The 21,556-nt window shown below is 39.4% G+C and overlaps 1 protein-coding gene across 3 annotated transcripts in view; it reads right to left on the reverse strand.

Annotated features, from left to right (window-relative positions):
• Pcsk5 (proprotein convertase subtilisin/kexin type 5) overlaps window positions 1-21,556 on the reverse strand; it is a 449,712-nt gene that overhangs the window by 184,476 nt on the left and 243,680 nt on the right. For all 3 annotated transcript variants that reach the window (XM_046459433.2, XM_046459431.2, XM_046459435.2), the window contains exons 11-12: window positions 11,671-11,788; window positions 9,400-9,588 (exon numbers count right to left, since the gene is read on the reverse strand). In XM_046459433.2, the coding sequence (XP_046315389.1) occupies window positions 9,400-9,588; window positions 11,671-11,788 (307 nt within the window). The remainder of the gene's footprint in view (window positions 1-9,399; window positions 9,589-11,670; window positions 11,789-21,556) is intronic.

The raw sequence follows: 21,556 nt of genomic DNA on the forward strand, positions 1-21,556 counted from the left end.
TGCCTGCTACTCTTATCCAGTTGAGATAGTCCTTCCTGGAATCCCAGCTAAGAGTCTGCTTTATTGGCCTTTCTAATACATTTTTAAGCTCTTAATTCCCTATATGAAATACCTTTCTGCTTGAAATAGCTAGAATTATTCTGCTTGCTGTGATGGAATCCTGAGGCATACAAAATGTGAAAGAAAATCCTTATTAAGGGTAAAGAGTTGTTAATAATGTGTAAAACCAGGTATAGTGAGAAACAGGCATATCATTTATATAGGTATCTATGCTAATAAATGTGACCACACAAATAACTATCCAAAAGGTGTCAAAGACATCTGTAAAGATGGAACATGCAAGTGGAAAGCAAATGATGGGGCAAAATACAGATGTTTTTACTGCTTTTCTTTTTTCAGATTATGTACATTTACTGTTTTGTTGAAAAAAAAATGACAAAGTAAGAATAAGTTGAGGATCAAAGAGGCAAACAGAGAAGGAAAATATCTCTAGCTCTGTCTTAGGAGCAGTCACGTCCAGTTATTGCTTTTCAGAGGGAATGAGAGCTAAAGGCCATGGCAACTGGATGTTGGTGGCGATCAACTCTTCTTGCTTTAATTTCATGTTCCCCAAGTAACTTGTTACAATTTGACCTTCTATGTAGATCTTCCCTTTGGAAGGAAATATGCTCTTCTTCTATTTTTTCTTTTAATATTTTTAATTGTAGATGGAGACATTGCCTTTATTTTATTTATTTATTTTTATGTGGTGCCTAGGATTGAACCCAGTGCCTCACATGTGCAAGGCAAGCCCTGCAATCCAAGCTCATATATGCTTTTCTTAAAATAAAAAAAAAAAACCCTCCAAAACAAAACTGCTTTAACTTCCTTAAAACTTGGTGTATTAGATATCCGATTTTTAAAAAAGCAATTCGATTAATGTATTTGAGGATCCTTCTAAAATGTTAGTTGAATTCTGTAGCTGAAGGGTGCAGTAGTACAAATTTGGATGTGCTAGTGGGTGAATAGCTGACACCCTATTCCCTAGAGAAAGACAATAAACAAGAAAACCACCTGCTATGTGTTCCTGAGCCCTTCAAAGAAAGAAAATTAAAATTATTACACAGCTTTCTCAATTGTCTTTGTCAAAAATTCTGGAAAGACTGAATTAAACAAAATTACACAGATCCCTTTAGTGGAAAATAATTCAGATCTTTGGAATATGCAAATGTGCTTTGTTAATCTTCTTAATGGAGTTAATGGCAGGCAGTGATTTTCAAATCTAAGAGTAGGCTAATGAAGCCTCGTCTTTTTTTTTTTCTTTAGAATATTTGTATGCTATCTATATAGGTTACCTCTTTGAACACAATTGTACAACACATCATTGAGGCCCACAGTGGATCTGGTGGTGTTCCTCTATAATGACAGGGATGTAAATGGTGTCTTCTTCTTGTAACTGTTTTACTACTATAATTGGTTCTCCATAGAGTCAGAATGGTACATTTTAGGGAGAATCCATGATCCAGTGCACAGCCACAAGAAGACTGTTTTCTTAAGTTTATGGCTTAAGTTTATGGCTTACTTGGCCAAGAAAAAATTGCTGGGCCATTATGTAATGGACTATATCCATAGACTCCTTCACTGAAAACCCTAGGATGTGTGTATGCTGGGCAAAAGGTAACTCACAGACAGAGGAAGAGGAACTTTCTCCAGGTTGCCTTTCCTGCCAGGTATGTTACTGGGGGAAATGTGCTGACATGGAAATGGGTAGAGGCAAAAAACCAGTTTGAAGCCACTTCCTTCCTTACCTTCTGCAGCTCTAACTCACCCTCTAATTCCTTGAGGCCATGGTGCCATTCGAGGGCAGTGAAGCAATAACTTGTCACATAATACCTCTCCTAGAGTGCTGAACTTAAAAACAGTTCCCAAACAGTTTAGACAGAACATTTGGCTCATTGCCTCACATCCAAAAACTACAAAGGAGACTCGAGGCTGCCATCACATGAGGGGCAGCCTTGTTTCCACAGCCTCAGCCAACTTCTAATTACTCACGGGTCAATTATTTCACTGCTGGATTAACAGCCCCATGTTTCCTCCCTTCCACCCTTTCTTGTCCACCTTTGAAAACCACTCTCTTGCTACCATTCACTTTCTAATCACATTTGGGACAAAAACTTAAATATAAACAGGGTGCCAAAGAGAAATATTTGCAAATCACAATTCAAATCAGTGTTTCAAAGCTCAAATAGAAATGGGCTTTGTCTACATTTGCCTACGTCTGTGGCTAAGCAGTTTCCCAGCCCCTGGTTGCTTCACTTTACAGACTTGGAATGTTCATTGATTTTGTGTGAATATAAAAGTTGAAGAGAGAAATGAAAATGTAAGCCGAATGTGACCATTACTTTTTGCCAAAAGAGTTGCTGTTGAAAGAAACAGATACGGATTGTTGTGGTGTCAACCTAAGGGACAGTTATATTTCCAGTCTCAGCCTGTCTTTATAGGCACAGATGATTCAAATGGGGATGTATGCTTTCGTATTTTCATTCTGATTTAATATGTGGATTATTCCATATTTGGAGCATTGTACCATTTAAAAAAATTGCATCCTTTGTGTATAATAAAAGGCAATGTAGATTGTAGATTAGCTTGGTGTTGCAAAGAACATATTTGCCCAAAACAATCAAGTGTAAAACTATGGACATCTGTGAAGGAGGTAGTTGTGGGGTCACCCTTTATCAAGTTGATTGCCCAGTTTAAACATCTATACTGTGCCAACAGAGGGGAATCCTGATACATGCCAACATTATTAGTGTTGGTAAAGTATTATTAAAACAGAGGCAGTGTACTAAAAGTCAGAGTGGATAAACTCCATGTGTGGATTCTCTTCTGCTGTAGTGAAATCCAGTTTTGTCAAAGCTGACATAATTATGTGGATAAAACGATATATGTGGCACAGATTACACACCCAGTTATTAAAATGGTGCCCACAGCTCTATCCCTGAGAGTAATTTTCAAATAAGTTGCTTTAAATGAAGTCTGGGAGAAAAGACTTCCATTACTTCCATTAAGTGTAGTACATCCTTTTGAGGAATTAACTCACAAAATAACTCATGCAATTACTGTAAGCTTTTTCCCCTTTCACTTACAGAGTTTAGCCAATGTATCAAGACTACAAAATTCCTTTATGATGATACGGCAGCTAAATAACAAGGCATTTAAAAATATCAATAGCCATGGGTTACCATATAATTATTTCTAAAATTGTAGGTGGATCTTTATTTTAGAATTACCCACAGCTACGTGAAGAGTATTTCTCACTATGAAATTAGACCAATATCCTCAGAAGATTTTCTTTTTCTATTTTATTTATTTTTTAATTTTTAAATGCCTCATTATAATTGAAAAGGTACAGCAGACTGAATGCCTGAAACATTCATTGGGTTCAACTGTAATTGAGTGTTCGGTTTTCTTTAGATGTTTGGTCTCTGTAATGTTTAGATCATTTGCTTCTGATAGAAGGTATTTAAAATGCACTATTTGTCTTTTCTCTTTCCTAATCTAAATTGCTTATTTAAGAAAGGTTGAAAGAAAGGTACTGGGTGTTCTAGAAGTTTGGAAAATCTGAAATGATGACTTTATTTATGTTGTCATTCACTAATCCCACATGCATTCCTTCTTGTGGGTATATGATATAAATATTGATCTTCTTGAAGCTTTATTCCATTTTGTAGTGGATGACTTTTATCTAAGAATCTGTTTTATATTATAGACTCCTTCGTAAATTATTTACACAACATCCAGCAGCATATTACTCACAAGTCTTGTTATGACACAAAAATATCAAGAATATGTGTGTGACAAAGCTGAGTGAGCTTATATGGGGCCAAGGTGTGATCTATGGACAGGAAGCTTTACTCTCTCCTGGAAGCACGTTAGAAATGCAAATCCTGGGAGCTGACCCTAGACCTACAGGATTGGAATCTCAGGGATAGTGACCTGGCCATCTGTGTTTGATAGACCCTTTCACCAGGTGCTTTCAGAGGCACTGTGTAAACACTCCTTACTAAGTGCTTACCTTGCTAGGTACTGAGCTAAGTACTTGCTGTATGTTATCCTGTTTAATGCTTGTACCAACCTCGTGAGGCAGACACTGTTACACCTATTTTATAAATGAGGAAATGCACTTCTCCAAATTTAAACAGAAATCGTTGAAGTCAAGAGAGTTGAACCTCTGTCTAATTCCAAAGACTGTACCTTTTTTTGAATGAAGGAAACAGGTTCTCCTCATGGAGCCTCATTGGAATGTCAAATTTTTAATGTAAAAGTGTAGTTTTTACTGTAAGTCCTCAGGCACTTACATTCAAGTCAACTATCTGTTCTTGGACATTTGGCTAGGGCAGTGACAACAGTGGTTAAAGTATGAATGCTACATTTTAGATGCAGTTAATTATACAGACTAGAAAGCAAACTTCTCTCTACTCGAGACTATACTGAGATTACAAATCTGGAAGGGAGGCAAAGTTTCAGCTTTCAGTTGGTGCTCAAAATTTGGAACAGAGTACCATGGAGCTAAGCTGAATCTAAAACGGAATGAGTTGAGAGTGGGAGAGATTGAGGCAGAAAAAAAAGGCAGCTTTTCATAAGTCTAACAAATAGAAGAATTTGATGGGACAAACTTCTGCTTGAAAAATTTTTACAAAAGCAGAATTTGAATGCTGTAGTTTGAAAGCTTCCATTGAAATCTGCTCTTATCTTTCTTTATTTTCTCTTTTTGATTCTGGAGATTGAACCAACGGATGTTTTTCCACTGAGCTATATCCCTAGCCCCTTTTATTTTGTCTTGCTAAGGGTCTTGCTAAGTTGCTTAGGGCCTTGCTAAATTGCTGAGGCTGGCCTCAAACTTGTGATCCTCTTGCCTCAGCCTCCCAATTCATTGGGATTACATGTGTATACATACCACTGTGCCTGGCTCTAAAGATGTCTTCAAAGGACCAAAACTCCTCTTCTCCCTGCATGCCTGATCTCGGTGGTCTCCAACAAAATAAACCACTTGCTCTGAATATTCTGTTTGGCTTTTTGTTAAACAGGGTATACAGGCCAAGAGGGGGACTGAAAGGGTGGGAAGGCAAGGGGAGAACAAAGGCGAGAGAAGGAACTATCCATTTGTCCACACTAGCACTGCTCTATTGACTCATGGCTCCAACCCACTAAATTATCCAAGTGGTTTGCCAGGGAAGGTTGCCTGCTGGGCTAATGGGGCAAGAAGCTCAAGTTGGACTAGATTTCTAAATGCTGCTGAGTGCCTTCCAGTGCTTAGCACCTGCAGACGCTTGGGTAAACATTCTCCCTCCAACAGCTGTTCTCCACGGGAGTTCGGGCAAGTGCCCATCAGCTAAGACAGGGAGCCACTGAGGGGCTCCAGACGGCCCACACAGACGTGTCAAAGTGTTCAGCACTTTGCAGAAAACAGACCGTCAAGGAATCGCTGCGGTGAGGGGATAAACAATTCTGAAAAAAATTCCTCAGTGAAATGTCTAGGAAAATGACCAAGGAGCTGTGCAAAGGCAGCCCTGAAAAGTGATCAGGTTTTCAGGTCCCCAAAGTAGGCCGCATATTTTGTCAACACCTGACCAGGGGTCTCAGATAAGGCATGGAGAGTCTCGGTCATTTCGGCTCTCCTCCCTGGGTTATACTTAAGGTCTGTCTCTATTCTTTTCATCGCAAAGGGGAGATGACCCTGACTGTGGCCCCAGATTATGGGTCCCAGCTGGCTCCCAGCACCCTTCCTTCTGTAGTTGGCTATGAGTGAACTATAGGGTAGAGGGACTGCTTTGAAAGCCATGGGGAGTTTTCCATGCTGGCTGCCAGGCTACTAAAGCATGCAGTGTAGGGAATTCTAAGTCTGTGAGAAGAGAGTTGCACCTCCTGGAAGGATAAGAGAGAGGTGGGGCGGCTGGTAGAAGTATAAATCTTCATCGCTAATCATCCTTGCTAGGTGAATTTTTTTTTTTTTTTTTTTTTTTTTTAGTTGTAGATGGCACAATACCTTTATCTTATTTATTTTTTTTAATGTGGTGCTGAGGCTCGAACCTAGTGCCTCACACGCGCTAGGCAAGTGCTCTACCACTGAGCCACAACCCCAGCCCCGGAAAACTTGGTTTTAAATTTTTGTAATTCCTAATTTTAACTTGCTTTATATGATTTTCTTAGAAATGTTGACTTCTGTGAAACAAAGATAGATAAGTGTCCAACAAGGAAACCATTTATTGATGTTAGGATTTGGATAAGAGGTGTCCTTCTCTTCTGTTAATGCAGGAATAATCACAGATGAAATGATTAGGTATGAGCAGTGTAACCTAATCAGTACATCCTTCTTTGAATGGACTGACCGAGTAGTAACTGTAGGCAGGTAGGGCGGGCCTGGAGGAGGTGGGTCACTAGACTCAGCCCTGGTAAAGATTCATTTTCCCTGCAAACTCTCTTCCTCACCACTCTGCTTCTTGGCCCCCAAGTGCAGAGCAGCTTCCCTCCACCATACCCTTCCACCATGGCCTTACCTTAGGCTCAAAGCAATGGAGTCCAGACCATGGACTGAACGTCTGAAACCACAAGCCAAAACAAACTTTTCCTCCTCTAAGTTGTTCTTGTCAGGTATTTTGCTCACAGTGATGCAACAGCTGACTAAAACAATGGCTCTTATGAATAAACTCTGACAAATGAATTCCTTCTAAAACATGACCTAGCCACCTTTTTCCCTGGGGGAGAAGTAGTGCCTTGCAGACCAAACCGAAGGACACAGGAGCAAAGCTTGTCTTTCCTCCTCCCGCCCCTCTGTCTCTTTCTGTGCTCCCTGTTCTCAGCTCCCTGTTCTGGGACTGTGCTTTGATTCAGGGCCAAGGTGAGAAGACACAAGGACTCCTTGCCACTAGGTCAGACTGAGAGGTTTTGACTAGAAATTTCCTCTAATAAAATGAAATCTTTAGAATATGCCAGAAGAAAAGAATGCCAAAAAACCTCTGTCTTTCTCTAGCTGCCCGGGTAGGAGGGAGACTGCCAATGTGAAGCCCAAGAACTGGGGAGCCTGGCCCTGGAAGGTGGCCACTGGTGGCTATGGGACTGGGTGCAGCTGTTTCACATTTAAAAGGGTCAGCTGCCCAGAGCTATGGTTTTGGGGAGCTGTAGGTAGATGAATTCATAACATCCTTTACAATTCTCAGTGCCTCCAGGGCCTCTAATCTCCAATGTTGCTACCTCTTTTTGATGGCTATGTATTTTCAGGGCTAAGTTAAAGGATATACAAAGAGCAGTATGTTAAGATGTTTCCAACTGGGGTGCTCTGAGTGCAAACCTTATTCCCAGTGGTCTTAATGGGGGAGACTGAGGTAGACTTGTGAGCACAAGTCACTAATGTCTGAGACGCCTTTCTCTTATCTCTGATGTGAGTCCTGCAGTACTATTGCATTCAGCATTTTGCAAAGCGCAAAGCAGATGTCAGTTGCAGAAGAATGTATGTGAGCCTGAAGCCAGTGACCTTGCAATCCACCACATGCCTGTGATGGAATCCATAGCTGCTCTGCTTGCAAGTTTCCCCACTGATGTCATTTTTTGGGGGAAGCCAACAATGAAAGGCAAAATATGCAGGAAGAGCCCCGAGAGGCAAAAGAGACTGAGTTTCCCAAGCAAACAGCAACGGTGAAGGGACTGTTTTCTACAAGGAAGGGGGCTCAAGGCATAAGAGCTACATATGTGAAGCAAATCTTTGCACTTTGTAGTGTTTCACTAGATTACTCAAAGTTAAATGCAGAGGAATAGTCATAAAGCAAAGGGAAAAAACCCCAAAAAAACAAAAAATAAAGGCCTTCCCTGGCTTTGGTAACAACAGCTGGTAAGACCTCCATTAATCACGGAATTGCTTGCTGGAAAGAAGCATCAGGCAGGTAGTGGCAATTACCTGGCAGGCAGCAGCTGAGACCTCTGTCTACACTCGGAGGAGGGCATGGAGGAAATGCCCCAGGAGCTGATGCCAAGGAAACCTGACGTTCCTTGCACCTGCGTACTTATCCTGGCAAAGCTGCACTTCATATGAAACGTATTAAGACCAGGTTTCACCATGTCCTAATGGAAGATGTTAATTTTGAAAGAAGAAAACAGCAAGTTCAAGCACAGAAATAAAACCTCACTTGAGGATTTCAGAGTCTGTATGCCTAGTCTCTCACCTAGAAATGCTATTGTTCTTTTTTTCACTTCTTGCAGTCAATGAAATTTGGGGATTTTAAAATGCAAATCCCCATTCGGTTCTACAAACTTGTATTGACCCTGGCCTCTCGGCTCCGCTGGCTCATTGTTAGTGTCCTCAGGAAGATCACCATTGCCATGACACTTGGAGTGTGGGTTGGTGGTTGAACTTACATAAAAGGTCCACTTTCATTATTTGGACTGTATATGCTACTGAGAAAAAGGGGTTTTCTCCCATTAAATGTTCCTCTGGGAAAAAACAAACAAAAAAATCAAATTAAAGAAGCTTCTAGGCATTTTGGAAACGAGATTAAGGCCTGAAAGACACACTGACATCTCCCCTGTCTAGTTCCAACGGTGACAACACCCTTCCAGGCTTCCAACCACTCCAAAAGTCAACAGAGAGAGAAAATAAAAAGCTGTACTAGAACATTCTGGTCTTATTCCTTCTGCAGGACCAGCCTACATACAATATAGTTACCTACCTGTGTGGTAAAATGTTCAGGAGGGAACAGCAAAAAGGAAAGAGGATAAAAAGACAGCTGTGTACCCTCTAAGGCAAAAAAGACTGAAGGGTCAACCATAAAAACAGGCCTCAGGTCAAATGTGACCTACTGTCTGTTTGTAAATAAAGTTTTATTGGAACAGTCATCAACCATTTGTTTCTATGGTCTATGGTGGTTTTGTACTCTAATGGCAGAATTGAGTCACTGGGATATAGACATGACCTACAAATCTCAAAATATTTACTATCTGGCCCTTTGCAGAAAAACGTTTCAACATCTGCTTTAGAAAATAGAATTTCCTTTAACTTAAGAAAGTTAGTGCTTGGGCAAGCAAATTCAGTTAATCTGTAACAAATGTCAGTAGACAATGGAAGGCATCTTGGAGCTCTGCAATTCTTTTATAGGGCAAAAAGCAAGTGGTCTTCGATTTTTCTGCAGTGTTTTTTTTTTTTGTTGTTGTTGTTGTTTTAATTATCCAACTACTAAATGCCATACTTTCCCTTGCTTATAAATGTTAGGCAGTTTACCACTCTGACTTACGAGCATGAGATCATGACAGCTAGGGGCTCCTCAGTTGGCTCTCGGGGTAGGAGTAAGTAGCAGTGGTCCCTTTCTGTTGTTAAGGACAGCTCAGCATTGCTGTGACCCCCACAATAGTAGGCAGAGGCTATCACTGTACCTGTTGGCAAGAAGCTGGGATCTGGTTCCTGAAGGCGAGGTCAGGTAGATGGCCAGGTCGCCCCTCCGGGGGTGAGTGATAGTGATGCGCACAACTACGTGCTCCAGGTAGTTGACGTGGTGGTTGGGGTTGTCAGAGCAGCCCAAGGCTTTGTAGATGGAGCGCACTGCACTGTTGGGGCGAATTGTCCTGCGAGAGAGAGAGAGAAAGAGGAAGAGAGAGAAAAGAGTGTTTGAGCAAACTATGCAGCAGCACTCAGCAGAGTGACCCTGGAAGGTTGGAATGAGTGTTAAATATGGTAAGGCAAGCAGCTGCCCACTGGTTATTAAAGGATCATAGTGCTAACACCCAAATGGGTGGCCACATATAGGGTTAGTGACTGTCTTCATACAGGAAGTGGGCATCCAACATAAGTGTGCATTGGAATCCCCTTGCTAAAACACAGATGGCTGGGCTGCAGTCCCAGAGAGGCTGATTGAGTAGGTCTGGGTGAGTCCCAAGAAGTTTCATCTCTAACTTAGAGTTCCTGGGAGACAGTGATGCTGCTGATCTATGGAATGCACTTTGAGAATAACTGCATTGCAGTAGAGAGGAGGCCGGGGAATGAGCAACGCCTTGCTTCATATTCCTGGTCTACAGACTCCTTGGCTATAACCCTGGGCGTGCTCTTTCCTCTCACAGGGTCCTCCCTTCCTCTCTAGTGTCCTCCTGTGCCACTGTTCCCTGAACACTGGGGTCCAGCTATACAGGCATCCATTTAACTTCTGGGATAATACAAGTTTCTCATCTTGAGGAATTTGCACACACTCCTTTGTCTGAAGTACTATTTATCACACGTCCAGTGGTTGCTCTTCTTCCTCCTTCAATGTCAAAGCTCAAGTTTCACCTCTCTGAGACCTTCATTGAACCACAGGCGAGATTTGTTCCCTATCTTCAATTTCCTATCTTTTATAATTTTCAGAATTAGCTTGTAATTTGTAATCATACTACTTATTACAGCATTCTAGCATTTTTGTTTGACTCCCTCTCTAGACTCTAAGCCTCATAACGGCAGGGAACATTTCTTATTCTCCTTTTCCTCCCTAGTATTTTAGCTCATTTTCCTCCCTAGTATTTAAGTGCAAGAGAAGTAGTTGCTTAGTTGATGAATATGTTTGTGAATGAATGAACAAATATTTTATTTTATCCCATTGTCTCATTTGTCAAATAGAAATTAGAAAGTTATTATTTTTTTCTTTTTTTCAAAATATCTTTATTTTATTCATTTATTTTTATGTGGCACTGAGGATTGAATACAGTGCTTCACACGTACCAGGCAAGTACTCTATCACCAAGCTACAACTCCAGCCCCCTTCTTTTCTTTTTTTCTTTTTTCGTTTGGAGACAGGGTCTCACAAAGCTGCCCAGGCTGGCCTCTATCTAGTGATCCTCCTGCCTCTGCCTCCTGAGTAGCTGGGATTATAGGTGTGCACCACCAGGCCTGATTTGTTAGGAAGTTTTAAGTAGAAAACATGCACAAAGTTTCTAGCTCTTGGCTTGGTACATAAGTGTTGAACACTGATTATTTTTTAACTCCTTTGTTTTTTCTTCCTCTCATTCTTTGCCCAAGAGAGTCCTTTTTTTTTCTGCTTCCTAAAAAAATTTCCTCAAGTTTTATAGTGACTCAAGTTTCATTATAAACCAAGTTTAGAAAAAATTTTTTTTTTCCAGAAAGAAAAGTCTCTGAGAAGATAGACAAGAACAAATTCTAAGCAGGCCACTGAGAGGAAACGCTCTTCCTTGGATTTACCCATGGGAGCCACTCCACACAATTGTTTGGTAAATGCTGTCCACATAGCTCTGAGTTTGCAGCTAACATTGGGGAATAGGCCCTACAGTTCCTAGTAAGTTGCAATCTCATTTGCTTTGCACCACTCTCTGGATAACTGTATGCATGTGCTTTAGTTTCCAGAACATTCAATAATTTTATTTTTTAAGTATCCCAACTTCTTGCACCATCAAATAGAGATACTGACAGGGTAGAAAGCTTTGGAAAGCCTACCAGGAAGGGGCTCTCCAAATCCCCTTTGAAAGGATGCTTTCCTTTTAAGGATCCTGGATTATGCTAATGAACATTGAACGGCTTAGAATCCAAGCCATTCTATCACAGTTTTATAATTTCATCAGAAACAAACTACAGAAGCTTTTAGCTCCCACATGTGACGGGAAGACATGCGCTAGCCTCTGTCCTTTGGGGGCATTGTCATGTGGTCAGCGGGAGGCACACATTACTTGATTTGCCGGTCTGTGCTCTCCACACACATGTGTTGCTGGGGAACAGTGGTCCACTTCTCTGCCTCCATCACCATGGCTTCCGCATCCATCAGTCCGAATCCATAGAGATGACTCACTGCAAAAGGCAAGAGGCTGGTCAGCTTTGCTGTGGTTAGCAGCAACCTATACTACACAGGCTGAGTTACCATGTCACTCAGCTGAGACCTCAGACACACAACAGTGGGCTCCTAGCTAACGTCCTAGCAAAGATTTGAAAAACAAAACAAATAAATAAGATGAAAGTGTATTATTCATCAACTATTAATAATATGACTATCCTTTATAAATTATTACTACATGCTGGGTACTTGTCCATATTCTTACGTTTGAGCCTCCCTACAATCTTAAGATGTTAGTGAGATTATTGTCATCATTCATGGAGGAGAAAACTTGAGGAATGGAGAGAAACCTGGCCAAGACTGACTAGCCTGTCCGTGGTCAAGCTGAATTCTAACCCACCTTGTTTCCTTCAGAGACCTGTTGTTAATCATTTGTATTTAAAAATGATGACATCATTGATTTTGTGAGGTAAAATAATTAATAGGTGTAAAGAAACCGATAGACAATTTCTCAGCAAGTAGAACTCAACATGCAAGAAATATCATTTTTTCTGACATATCTAGTAATTTGTTTAAATACCCCAGAAGACATAAATTATTATCTTTCTCCTAGCATATAAAAATTTATTAAACTATATGCATAGATACTTGGAGGCCTCTAGACCTTTGTGCTAGTTTCTTGTCTTTGAATCTGTTCTCAATTAGAATCCCTATTGATCTAAAGCTGAATTTGATGTAACTGGCTCAGAAATATAAATTAAGTAGAGGAATATTTAAATGATACAGTAAACTACACATGTATTTCTTTCTGAAAATACCTTAAAATCACAGCTGAATATTTAACATTTTCACTTTGTATTGAACTCTTCTATCTTTATATTCAACATGAAGACATATTTCTATCAGAGTTTGCTTAAAAGTTTTCATTATGACATTAACTGCTTTATGCAAAAAATTTTTATAGCTTCCCGTGCTTATAGATTATTTAAGTACATCAGCTTGAAATTCATGATGTCCTCTGACATAGTCCCATTCTCCTTTCAAAATAGTCTCCTCATCAAACCCTTTGTATTTATAAAGCTACTCTTACAGGTTCTAGTCAAAGTTGGATCTTTCTGCCGTACTGCTTTTGCTCAAGATGAGCCTTTGGCTTGAAATTCCTTCATTCCTACTTTCTGCAGAGTCAAAGTTCCTAAAGCTCTTGCTGATATGTCTTGTTCTTCCTGAAGAATTTTCTGAACAATAAGAAGTCAAAGCTTTTATTGAAATTCAACCATATGTGAATATTAACTTTTCTCCTTTGTATTCTATAAGTAATTAATTCATCAATCTATCTGTCTTTCTGTTATCCATCTGCCTGCCCATCCATCCATCCATCCATCCATCCATCCATCCATCCATCCATCCTCCCTCCAGTGCCTTCTGTGTACCACTCACTGTATTAGGCACTGCACTTTCTAATCTGTGCCACGGATGGACTTGTTAATTAACTGTCAGTACGTGTCCTTTTATTCTTACTACATTTTAAACTGCGTGATGGTAGGAACTGGCTCTTACATTTTCTTATAGGTTTCCTGGGAACTTTTGCAGAATTTAATGCACATGGGAGCACATATAAATTAGAGCACATAAAAAAAGAAAACTGTGCCAGGATTCAGAAATAGCTCTATTTATGTTATTTGATAATCACACAATTCTTAGCAAACAAAACACCTAATCCACAGTTTCCTTATTTTGCGATATTTTAGTCTGTCCTGTCACTATCACTAAGTTCATAAAGTACTGTTATATGTCTCATGTGAGCAAATCTTCTAAAAACTATGTAAATGCAAGGGCTCAATATTTTTGCCATCAGGTACTTAGACAGGCCATACTCAACAAAAAATAACAAGCCTGCTGTGCTGTGGCAAGGACACACATAGGACTTTTATAATGTAGTTTTACATCTTTTATTAACCATGATTTTAAAAAGCAATGCATATTCATTCTAAAAAAATCTTAAATATATCCAGAGAAGAATAAAGAAAATAGAAATTATTAATCAATAAACTCATCAAAAGATGGTAATGGCTATGAACAATTCTGTATATGTCATTATAGTTACTTAACATTATGTAAATTTTTAAAAAAGGGACAGAGGGACTGATGTGATACAGAAGAAACATGATACTAGAGGAATGTCAAGTTCAGGCTTGTGGGAAGAAAGGATAGAGGGAGGTGGAGAATGGATATCCAAACAGAGAGTTGACATTGACCTACTTTTCAAGTCATGAAGAATAGAAGATAGGAGTTCAAAGCCTCTCGACATATACAAATGTTACGGAAATAGAAATATTGGTTATCTTGATTTCATACATGTATGAAAATGTCATACTCATAAATATTTGCAAGTATTGCCTGTTAATTAACAAGTAAAAACACTTTTTAAAAAGAAAACTAAAAGTTTCAGTTTAAGGAAACACAACTGAGGAGATCTTTTGTTAAAGCTCAAGTAACTCAGATATTCTCAGTCATCACACAGCCATAGCCTACATCATCTCATCATGCACATTACAATTATTTTCTTTCCTTGGGGATATTAAACATTTTAATAAAGATATTATGCTGGGCTTTCCACCTCTATTCAGTATTCAAATATCCCCCATGCTAATGTCAAGTGGTTTTAAAGCAGCATAGCTCATCATCTTACCTCAGTTTAGGAGAATAAGATTAAAGATCTGATTGGGGGGTTTGGAGAAGGGGGTAAGGGAGGTCAAAGGCTCTGGGCAGTCAACGCAATCCTGGGGCAGCCCCCACTGAGCACCTGAGCCCCACCTCAGCTCTGCTGGCTCCTCCTGCTCTTCCCCTCCCTAATAACTATCCACCCAACAACCATGATGACATAAATTAGCAAAAAGAGTCATCAAATACCACCAGCACTTCATGCCTGTTAAGCAACCACTTGAATCAAGTAGGAAAGCACCTTGAGTCTTTATGAGGGCCATAAATTTGTTTCCTTTTCCCATCCAATTTCTACCTTCCAGGGACAAAGCCTATTCATGAAACACTCAAAATAGATGTTTAGAAAAGAGGCTGCTACAGTTAAACTACAGATTGTCAGGTCAACAGGAAAAACGTTATACTGATATGATATTAATAAATGAGGAAATTGGACTAGATCGGTGAAGGTCAACTGGGTCGGTAACAGAAATTTTCTGTTATTTTGATGTACTCAAAATTGTGTGTCTGTCCATAATCAAGATACATAGTGCAAGAAAAACATCTTTGCCTTTTCAGCTGACAATACATCAAATATATGAATTCAAATTAGAAGTTATTTATTTTGTTGGAAAATACTAATGAGAAAATAATTATATAATGAATGTTGTTGGGCAGATAAGCTCATTCAAAATGTGATATCAATACCCCTATATATTAGTAACCATTAAACAGCTTGGAAGCACTAATCATTTTTTATATAGTATAAAATATCCACCCACTAAAATGACCTATTAAAGACAGAAATTCTGATTTAATTTTTTTCCATTTGAGTCAAGTCTGTCTTGCCTGTCCCATGGACACCATGAAGAGTCACAGGGCTCAAGGTATGATTTCTTTCCAGTGGGTGCAGAGCTTGGCTTAGGGGACTGCTTCCATAAATATTTGTGAAATGAGTGAAATGAAACTGAGAGAAGAAACTTTAATTAATTGACAAAGTAGCACAAAGTGTGCACTAAAGAATTGTAAAGGAAAGTAGGAGGTCTGTTCTTTTTTTTACCAACTTCTGTAAAATCATCAATAACAGTTGAAATTTATTCAAGTAGAGAGCCAATATTCATATTTCATAAATATATAATGATGGAAAATATACTATAAACAAGTAGTTGAGATATGGCCATAAAAAAGAATCTTATTTATGCACATTTCTTATGCCATGTTCAGAGCAAAACCTGAGCCTTGAAATAATTTTATGATGATTAAGCAGAATCCACTCTACGCAAGCACTAGGCAAATGCAAAATTCTATGAAATTCGAGTGCTATTAACGTTGACAGGAACAGGGATCCTGACTGGTTCTAGCAGAATCTTCTACTCCTGTGAGTGGGGGCAGCAAACATTATTTCTGATTTAGCATTAGGCAAGACTAAAAAAATCAAATATTGGAAAGTTACTGAGAGAACGAGGAATATGCATAAGATTTCGTAGCAAAATTATTTATGCCTTTTTTAGAAAGTGAATTTATTCATTGTTGAATGATATAGCTCTGCTTCAATAAAGGGAACTTGAGAAATTGCATCTCATTATATATTTTTCTTTAGGGTTACAAGGCTGTGTATTTCATGATACATATAAGACAGCAATTGAGACCCCATAAATAGGCTCCTTTCTGCAGATAAGTTCAGGAAAATGGTTTTGTCTTATGGCAAAGAAGATAGTTTTTATTCACAGTTATCCAAAGGCTTCCTTGCTTGAAGTCAGATGAACAAAAGAACTCAGGAAAATAGGTAATATTCTCTGGCAAGTAGCTTTTCTTTTTCTGATAAGACCAGAAGTGCTGAGAGAAGCTGGTCATTAGGTACACAAGTAAGTAACTGCATAGTTTGAAAGCAGATATAGTCAACTCAAGAAATAACTTTAGCTAGGGGGCCTTAAAACTCACTTCTAAAGAAAAGCTAGGAAGCTCCATAGAAAAAAAAATAGAAGTTTCTGAGCAACAGAAACTATAACCAGGGAAATCTGGTACACTTTTATCTCTTCTAGTGGATTGTCCTTATTGGAGCCAGCTACTTGAAATGCTGCTGCTGCTAAATATTACACGGAATGGATGTATTATGGTGAATTTGACTATTAGTAAAGCACTTATATATAGTTTTAAAAAGTTGATTGGCTCAAGTAAAAGTTTTTCTTTTGGTAAGTTTTTGAGCTTTCTGAAGTGAAGTGTTTTTTTTTTTTTTTTTTTTCCTGCTGCTCCACTGTGTCAAACTCAGGCACAACATTATACAGCGTGAAAAAAGGGCAAATACCCAACAACAGAAGCTCTCCACGAGGAGCCCAGGAGAAATTTAAACTACTGCATAAAAGGGAAAAATATCAACTAGGTGACAGCTGTCCATTACTGAATATTTATAGAAAATTCCAGCCAGTATCTTCTGCTGAGGAAATCATTCCTGAGGAATAGGGGAACTAAGTGACAGGTTTACCCAAGACTGTCCTGATTTGAAAACTGAAAGTCCTGTATCCTAGGAAACCTCCATTCCTGGATAAACTAGGAGATTCGTCACTGAGATCATAATGTGATGCTACTATGGAATGGCACAGAATTCCCACATCTCTCAACATCAATATTCCAGTAACTAAAAGGTAGACAGAAATCCTGAGCGTATATTTTTATTTGTTAAAATGAATACAATCACTGATGTCAAAAACTTGGCTAACAAATTAGGGTCAATACTTGACTGTTTAAAAGTGTTCATTTCAATGTACTTCACTGATACAGGATGAGCATCCCTAAAATCCAAAATCTAAAATGCTCCAAAGTCTGAAACATCGTAAGTGGAAAATTCCACATCTGACCTCATGTGACAGGTTGCCATCAAAATGCAGAGGCACTAAAAATACCATGTAAAATTACCTCTAGGGCATGTATATAGAGCGTTTAGGAAGTACGAATGAATTTCCTGTTTAGATTGGGTTCCACTCTCAGTATACCTGATTTTATACACACACACACACACGCGCGCTAAAATCCAAAAGAAAAAGATAAGAAATACAAAACACTCCTAGTCTCAAGCAATTTGGATAAGGTATACTCAACCTCATGAGCTAATAATTGATATGATTAGTTATTATATTACTTAGTTGGGTTGTGAAGCATCTACTCTGTATTCAACCCCATACTGAGGTCCAAAGAAACAGAAAATGAGTTGTGTTTCTAGTCAACTAAGGGGTGAGACAATAATAATTTTATGATATAATGAAAAACAATTAAAAGCACCAAACTGTGTAATTACTGTACATATAAAAAGGGTAAGAAATCAGTAAGAAGAACGGACTTGAAGAAACCTACTAGAACCTGGTGTGTCAGCTGTGATGTCAGCTGAGACTTGCAGTAAGTGGATATTTGGGTTGTATTTTGATGCATGTGTAGGATTTAGTTGGGATGAGATGCAGGGAGCACATTCCACAGGCCGGGACTGAGCCTGCTGGTTAGCTAGCTGAGTATAGTTCTTGGGGGCACTGAAGAAACCAGAGCCCTTAGGATGGGTGGTGTGAGGGGTAAGTGGACAGCAGGCGAGTGGGGAAAGTGGGAAAAATCTCAGGAAATAAGGGGCGGACCAGACTGCAGGGGAACTGAAACCCAACCACAACTGTTGGATGTCATCCACCATCAATAAATTCGTTGCTGTTCTCATCTACCTGCTAGTAAACCACCAAGGTAAAAGGTGGTTATCCCAGTTCCTGGCTTGAGGGAGGCTGCTTCATCTGGGGATGGGTAGCAACTCTGAACCAGAGATCAAAGAGCTACATGCAGCTGTTGTAGTCCTACCAACCTCTGGGCTCTTTGATCCTCAAAGTGTTGAACCACCTGCTCTGAAACAGCTGCTCCTGCCAGAGACCTGTGCCTTCTGCACCTAATAATCAAACCAGGCCAAATGTGTGGGACAGGAGGAGGGCACACAAGCAAGAGGGCCAGGGCCCGGCACTAAACCACCATGTCCCACTGCAAAATGTAAACACTTAAGTACTGCTCTTTCAAGGTAAAAATAAACAGGTAAATTTGAAAACATTAACTGTACCCTGCTAAGCATGATAAAGTGGGAAGTGGTGCTTTTCATTCCCCAGATGTCAACAGTTCACACCTGACCAACTTGGACAGGGGTCCTAGACATACCATTGATCCCCTGGCTTGCTCACTCTCTTCAGCATCTCCTCATTGTGTAGTCTTTTTAGATTTCAGAGAAAAAGGCATAGAAAAATCACAGAGAGTGAGAATGACGTTGCTATGATTTTCTCTGCTGTGTGGAGCAAAACATAGACTTCCTTCAGGTAGGAAAACGGAGTTTGAATTCTGCTGCTTGGTTTGTTTTTATTTTTTCCTGTTCTTCCTAAAGTCTCCGGCTCTTTTAGCAACTTCAGCCAGATCCAAACATGCCAGCCGTCATCAGTATGACTGACATCTTGTCTGTGGAAAGTTTCCAGATACTGGGCTGTCTGCTGGGGCTGTACTTCGAAGCTCCCCTTGGGATGGGTTTGCTTAGCAGCTGCAGGTAGTCAGATGGGCTCATCATTACAGAGAAGAAATAGTAAGAGTTTAGGAAAACATTCTTCTACATTTACATATGTGTATATATATATATATTTACAAACATACACAATTTATTATATTACATATGCATATATAAAACAAAAAAAGATACAAGTCTGCATACTCTCAAGGGTCTCTTTCCATTTTAAGGAAAGAAAAAGATATCAAATTACTTTTTTTTCCCCCCCTGACCAGTCCCCTTTAATTTGCTCCCAATATGGTTATAAGTAAGCAGTTTGCTTGTTTTACTTAATGGATATTTCTTGAACAGAAGTAGGAGAACTATTTTGCCAGTTTGGAGAGATCTTTCTATGTAGCCTAGGGTACCTCCAGATTGTATTTTTTTTTTCTTGCTTGTTTTTAGAGAACTAAGATTGTCTAGATGAGAACAAAGATGAGAAGGAGATGAAAAAAAGTACTCTAAGGGTCTCTGAGCAAAGGCTAATTAAAGGTTAGATTGACCATATGTCAGTTCCCCTGCTTGGATCTTCTTGGTATAGAACTGAGCAAATAATTAACAAGAGGAGATCTTCGTATGTGTGGGTTATTCACATATTATTTTTAGAAAATTCTTAATTTAATTTCCCCTTACTTTTGTTTTTTTCTTAAATTCCCATAAAAGAAAGAAAAAGAAAATCTAGTTGATATTTTGTTCAAATGGTGCATTTTCACTCAGGGGTTGCAAAGATTTGGCGATTTCATCCATCTGTACCTCTCTCTACTGGCTCACCTGACATGCACCGTCACCCACAGTCACAGATTGATGATCACAAAGCATGAAGAGGAAACTGTTCCCAGTCACTGGGAATGCCATCATCTCCCTGGGAGGAAAGCCACCTCTTAACCACCTAAGGCTCAGGCACAATGTTAGGCTTTTCATGAACTTTCTTTTTCATTTACATGACAAATAATTTTTTAAGGTTAAGAGATAATAATAGTGAAATTTTTGTAAAGTTTCAGAAAAGGCCATTGATGTGGCATGGATATTCTCTTAGATGAAATAAGATGTGAGATGACTCTTAAGTACTTGGATAGTCAGGATTCATGGAGGGAAAATAAAGAGATGAGGATATTTGAAATTGTGGCTTCCTCAAAGAGGCTATGTTGGCCTGGAATGCATGGTCAGATTTAACCTGGAGGCAATGAATGGCCATTGATGCAGGAAATCAAGTAATGTAACTGATATTCTAGCAAGATGGACTTGGCATTGGTTATATGGGATATTAAAGGGCACAGGACAGAAGCAGGAAACTAGTTCCTGAGGTGGTGAGACTTGGGAGATGACGTGCTATATTGTGCAAATGGTCAATGTAATAGGAGATTAGATAAGAAAGAAGCAAGGGAATTTCACAAATCACACACAACGTAGGTGACAGAAGTGAGGAGAGAATCAACGTGAACAGGGTGATAGGCAGAGTGGTATCCCTTGGACTGTAGAGGTTAGATTTTGAGTTCTATTTTGGAAGTTCTGATTTTAAATGCCAGAGGTAAGGCCTTGTGAAGAGATTCCAGATGGTAAAGTCACTGTTAAGGATGTGGAAATGGAAACCCTTAGCCAGGAGAGGATGCTCATAATTGAAAGAAGTCAGGAATGTAAAAGAAGAACAGTGGAATTTAAAGGTCAAAGAAGAACAAAGGGTTTATCTTTGCATCACAAAAGGCAAAGGAAGAGAGCTGAGAACTAAGGAGATGAAGAGCAGAAAAGGCTACAGGAAGACCTAGGGATAGGGCCAGCTGGGAATGGGTGAAGGAGGAAGTAGAAACAGGCTTGCAGGAAGTGACAGAAGGAAATGGGGAAGCTAATTCAGACTCACTGTGAAAGGTAGGGCAGAAGTGAAGCAGCAGGATAATGCAAACATTTTCTCTCCTCCAAGGAAGGAGACGCCAAGTTTGAAAACTCAGGGTCATGGTTCAATTGACAGCAAGGAGAATGAATGCAAATGGCTAAACAACTGACAAGGATGAGGTATTCGTGAGCACCTTTCACAAGTCCCTTATCCAAATGCAGAAAAAACATGCTTTGAGAGACTATTTTTCATTTCTTCTAAGGATAGCCTTTTATTAGGACACTATTCAAAGGCTCAGGGAGAAAATTAATTCATTGCATAAGGAGGGTGAATGAATTCAGTGGTTCTCCAACTCGCATGTGCATCAGAATTGCCCAGGATTTATTTAGGCATAGATTGCTCTGTCCGATTACACTATCATGTGTGTGTGTGTGTGTATTATAGTTTCAGTAGTTTTGAGGTAAGGCCCACAATTTGTATTTTGAACAAGTTTTCACAGGTGCTGATATTATTGGGCTGGCATCTCTCTTTGAAAATCTGCATGAGTAGGCTAATATCTCCAACATAGGGCAGGAGACTCTGCAGGCCTGATTCCCAGTACACCTTCCCTCATGCCAGGAGTACAAGAAATGAGAGCTGGCTGTACAGTATATAAGATCAATTTTTTATATAAATTATCACAAATTTTTTTGCTTCCTTTATAAAAATCTTTTA

The sequence above is a fragment of the Marmota monax genome, unplaced genomic scaffold (assembly GCF_021218885.2).
Source record: "Marmota monax isolate L192 unplaced genomic scaffold, Marmota_monax_Labrador192_F-V1.1 WCK01_AAM20220418_F8-fsc00059, whole genome shotgun sequence".
Taxonomy (NCBI): domain Eukaryota; kingdom Metazoa; phylum Chordata; class Mammalia; order Rodentia; family Sciuridae; genus Marmota; species Marmota monax.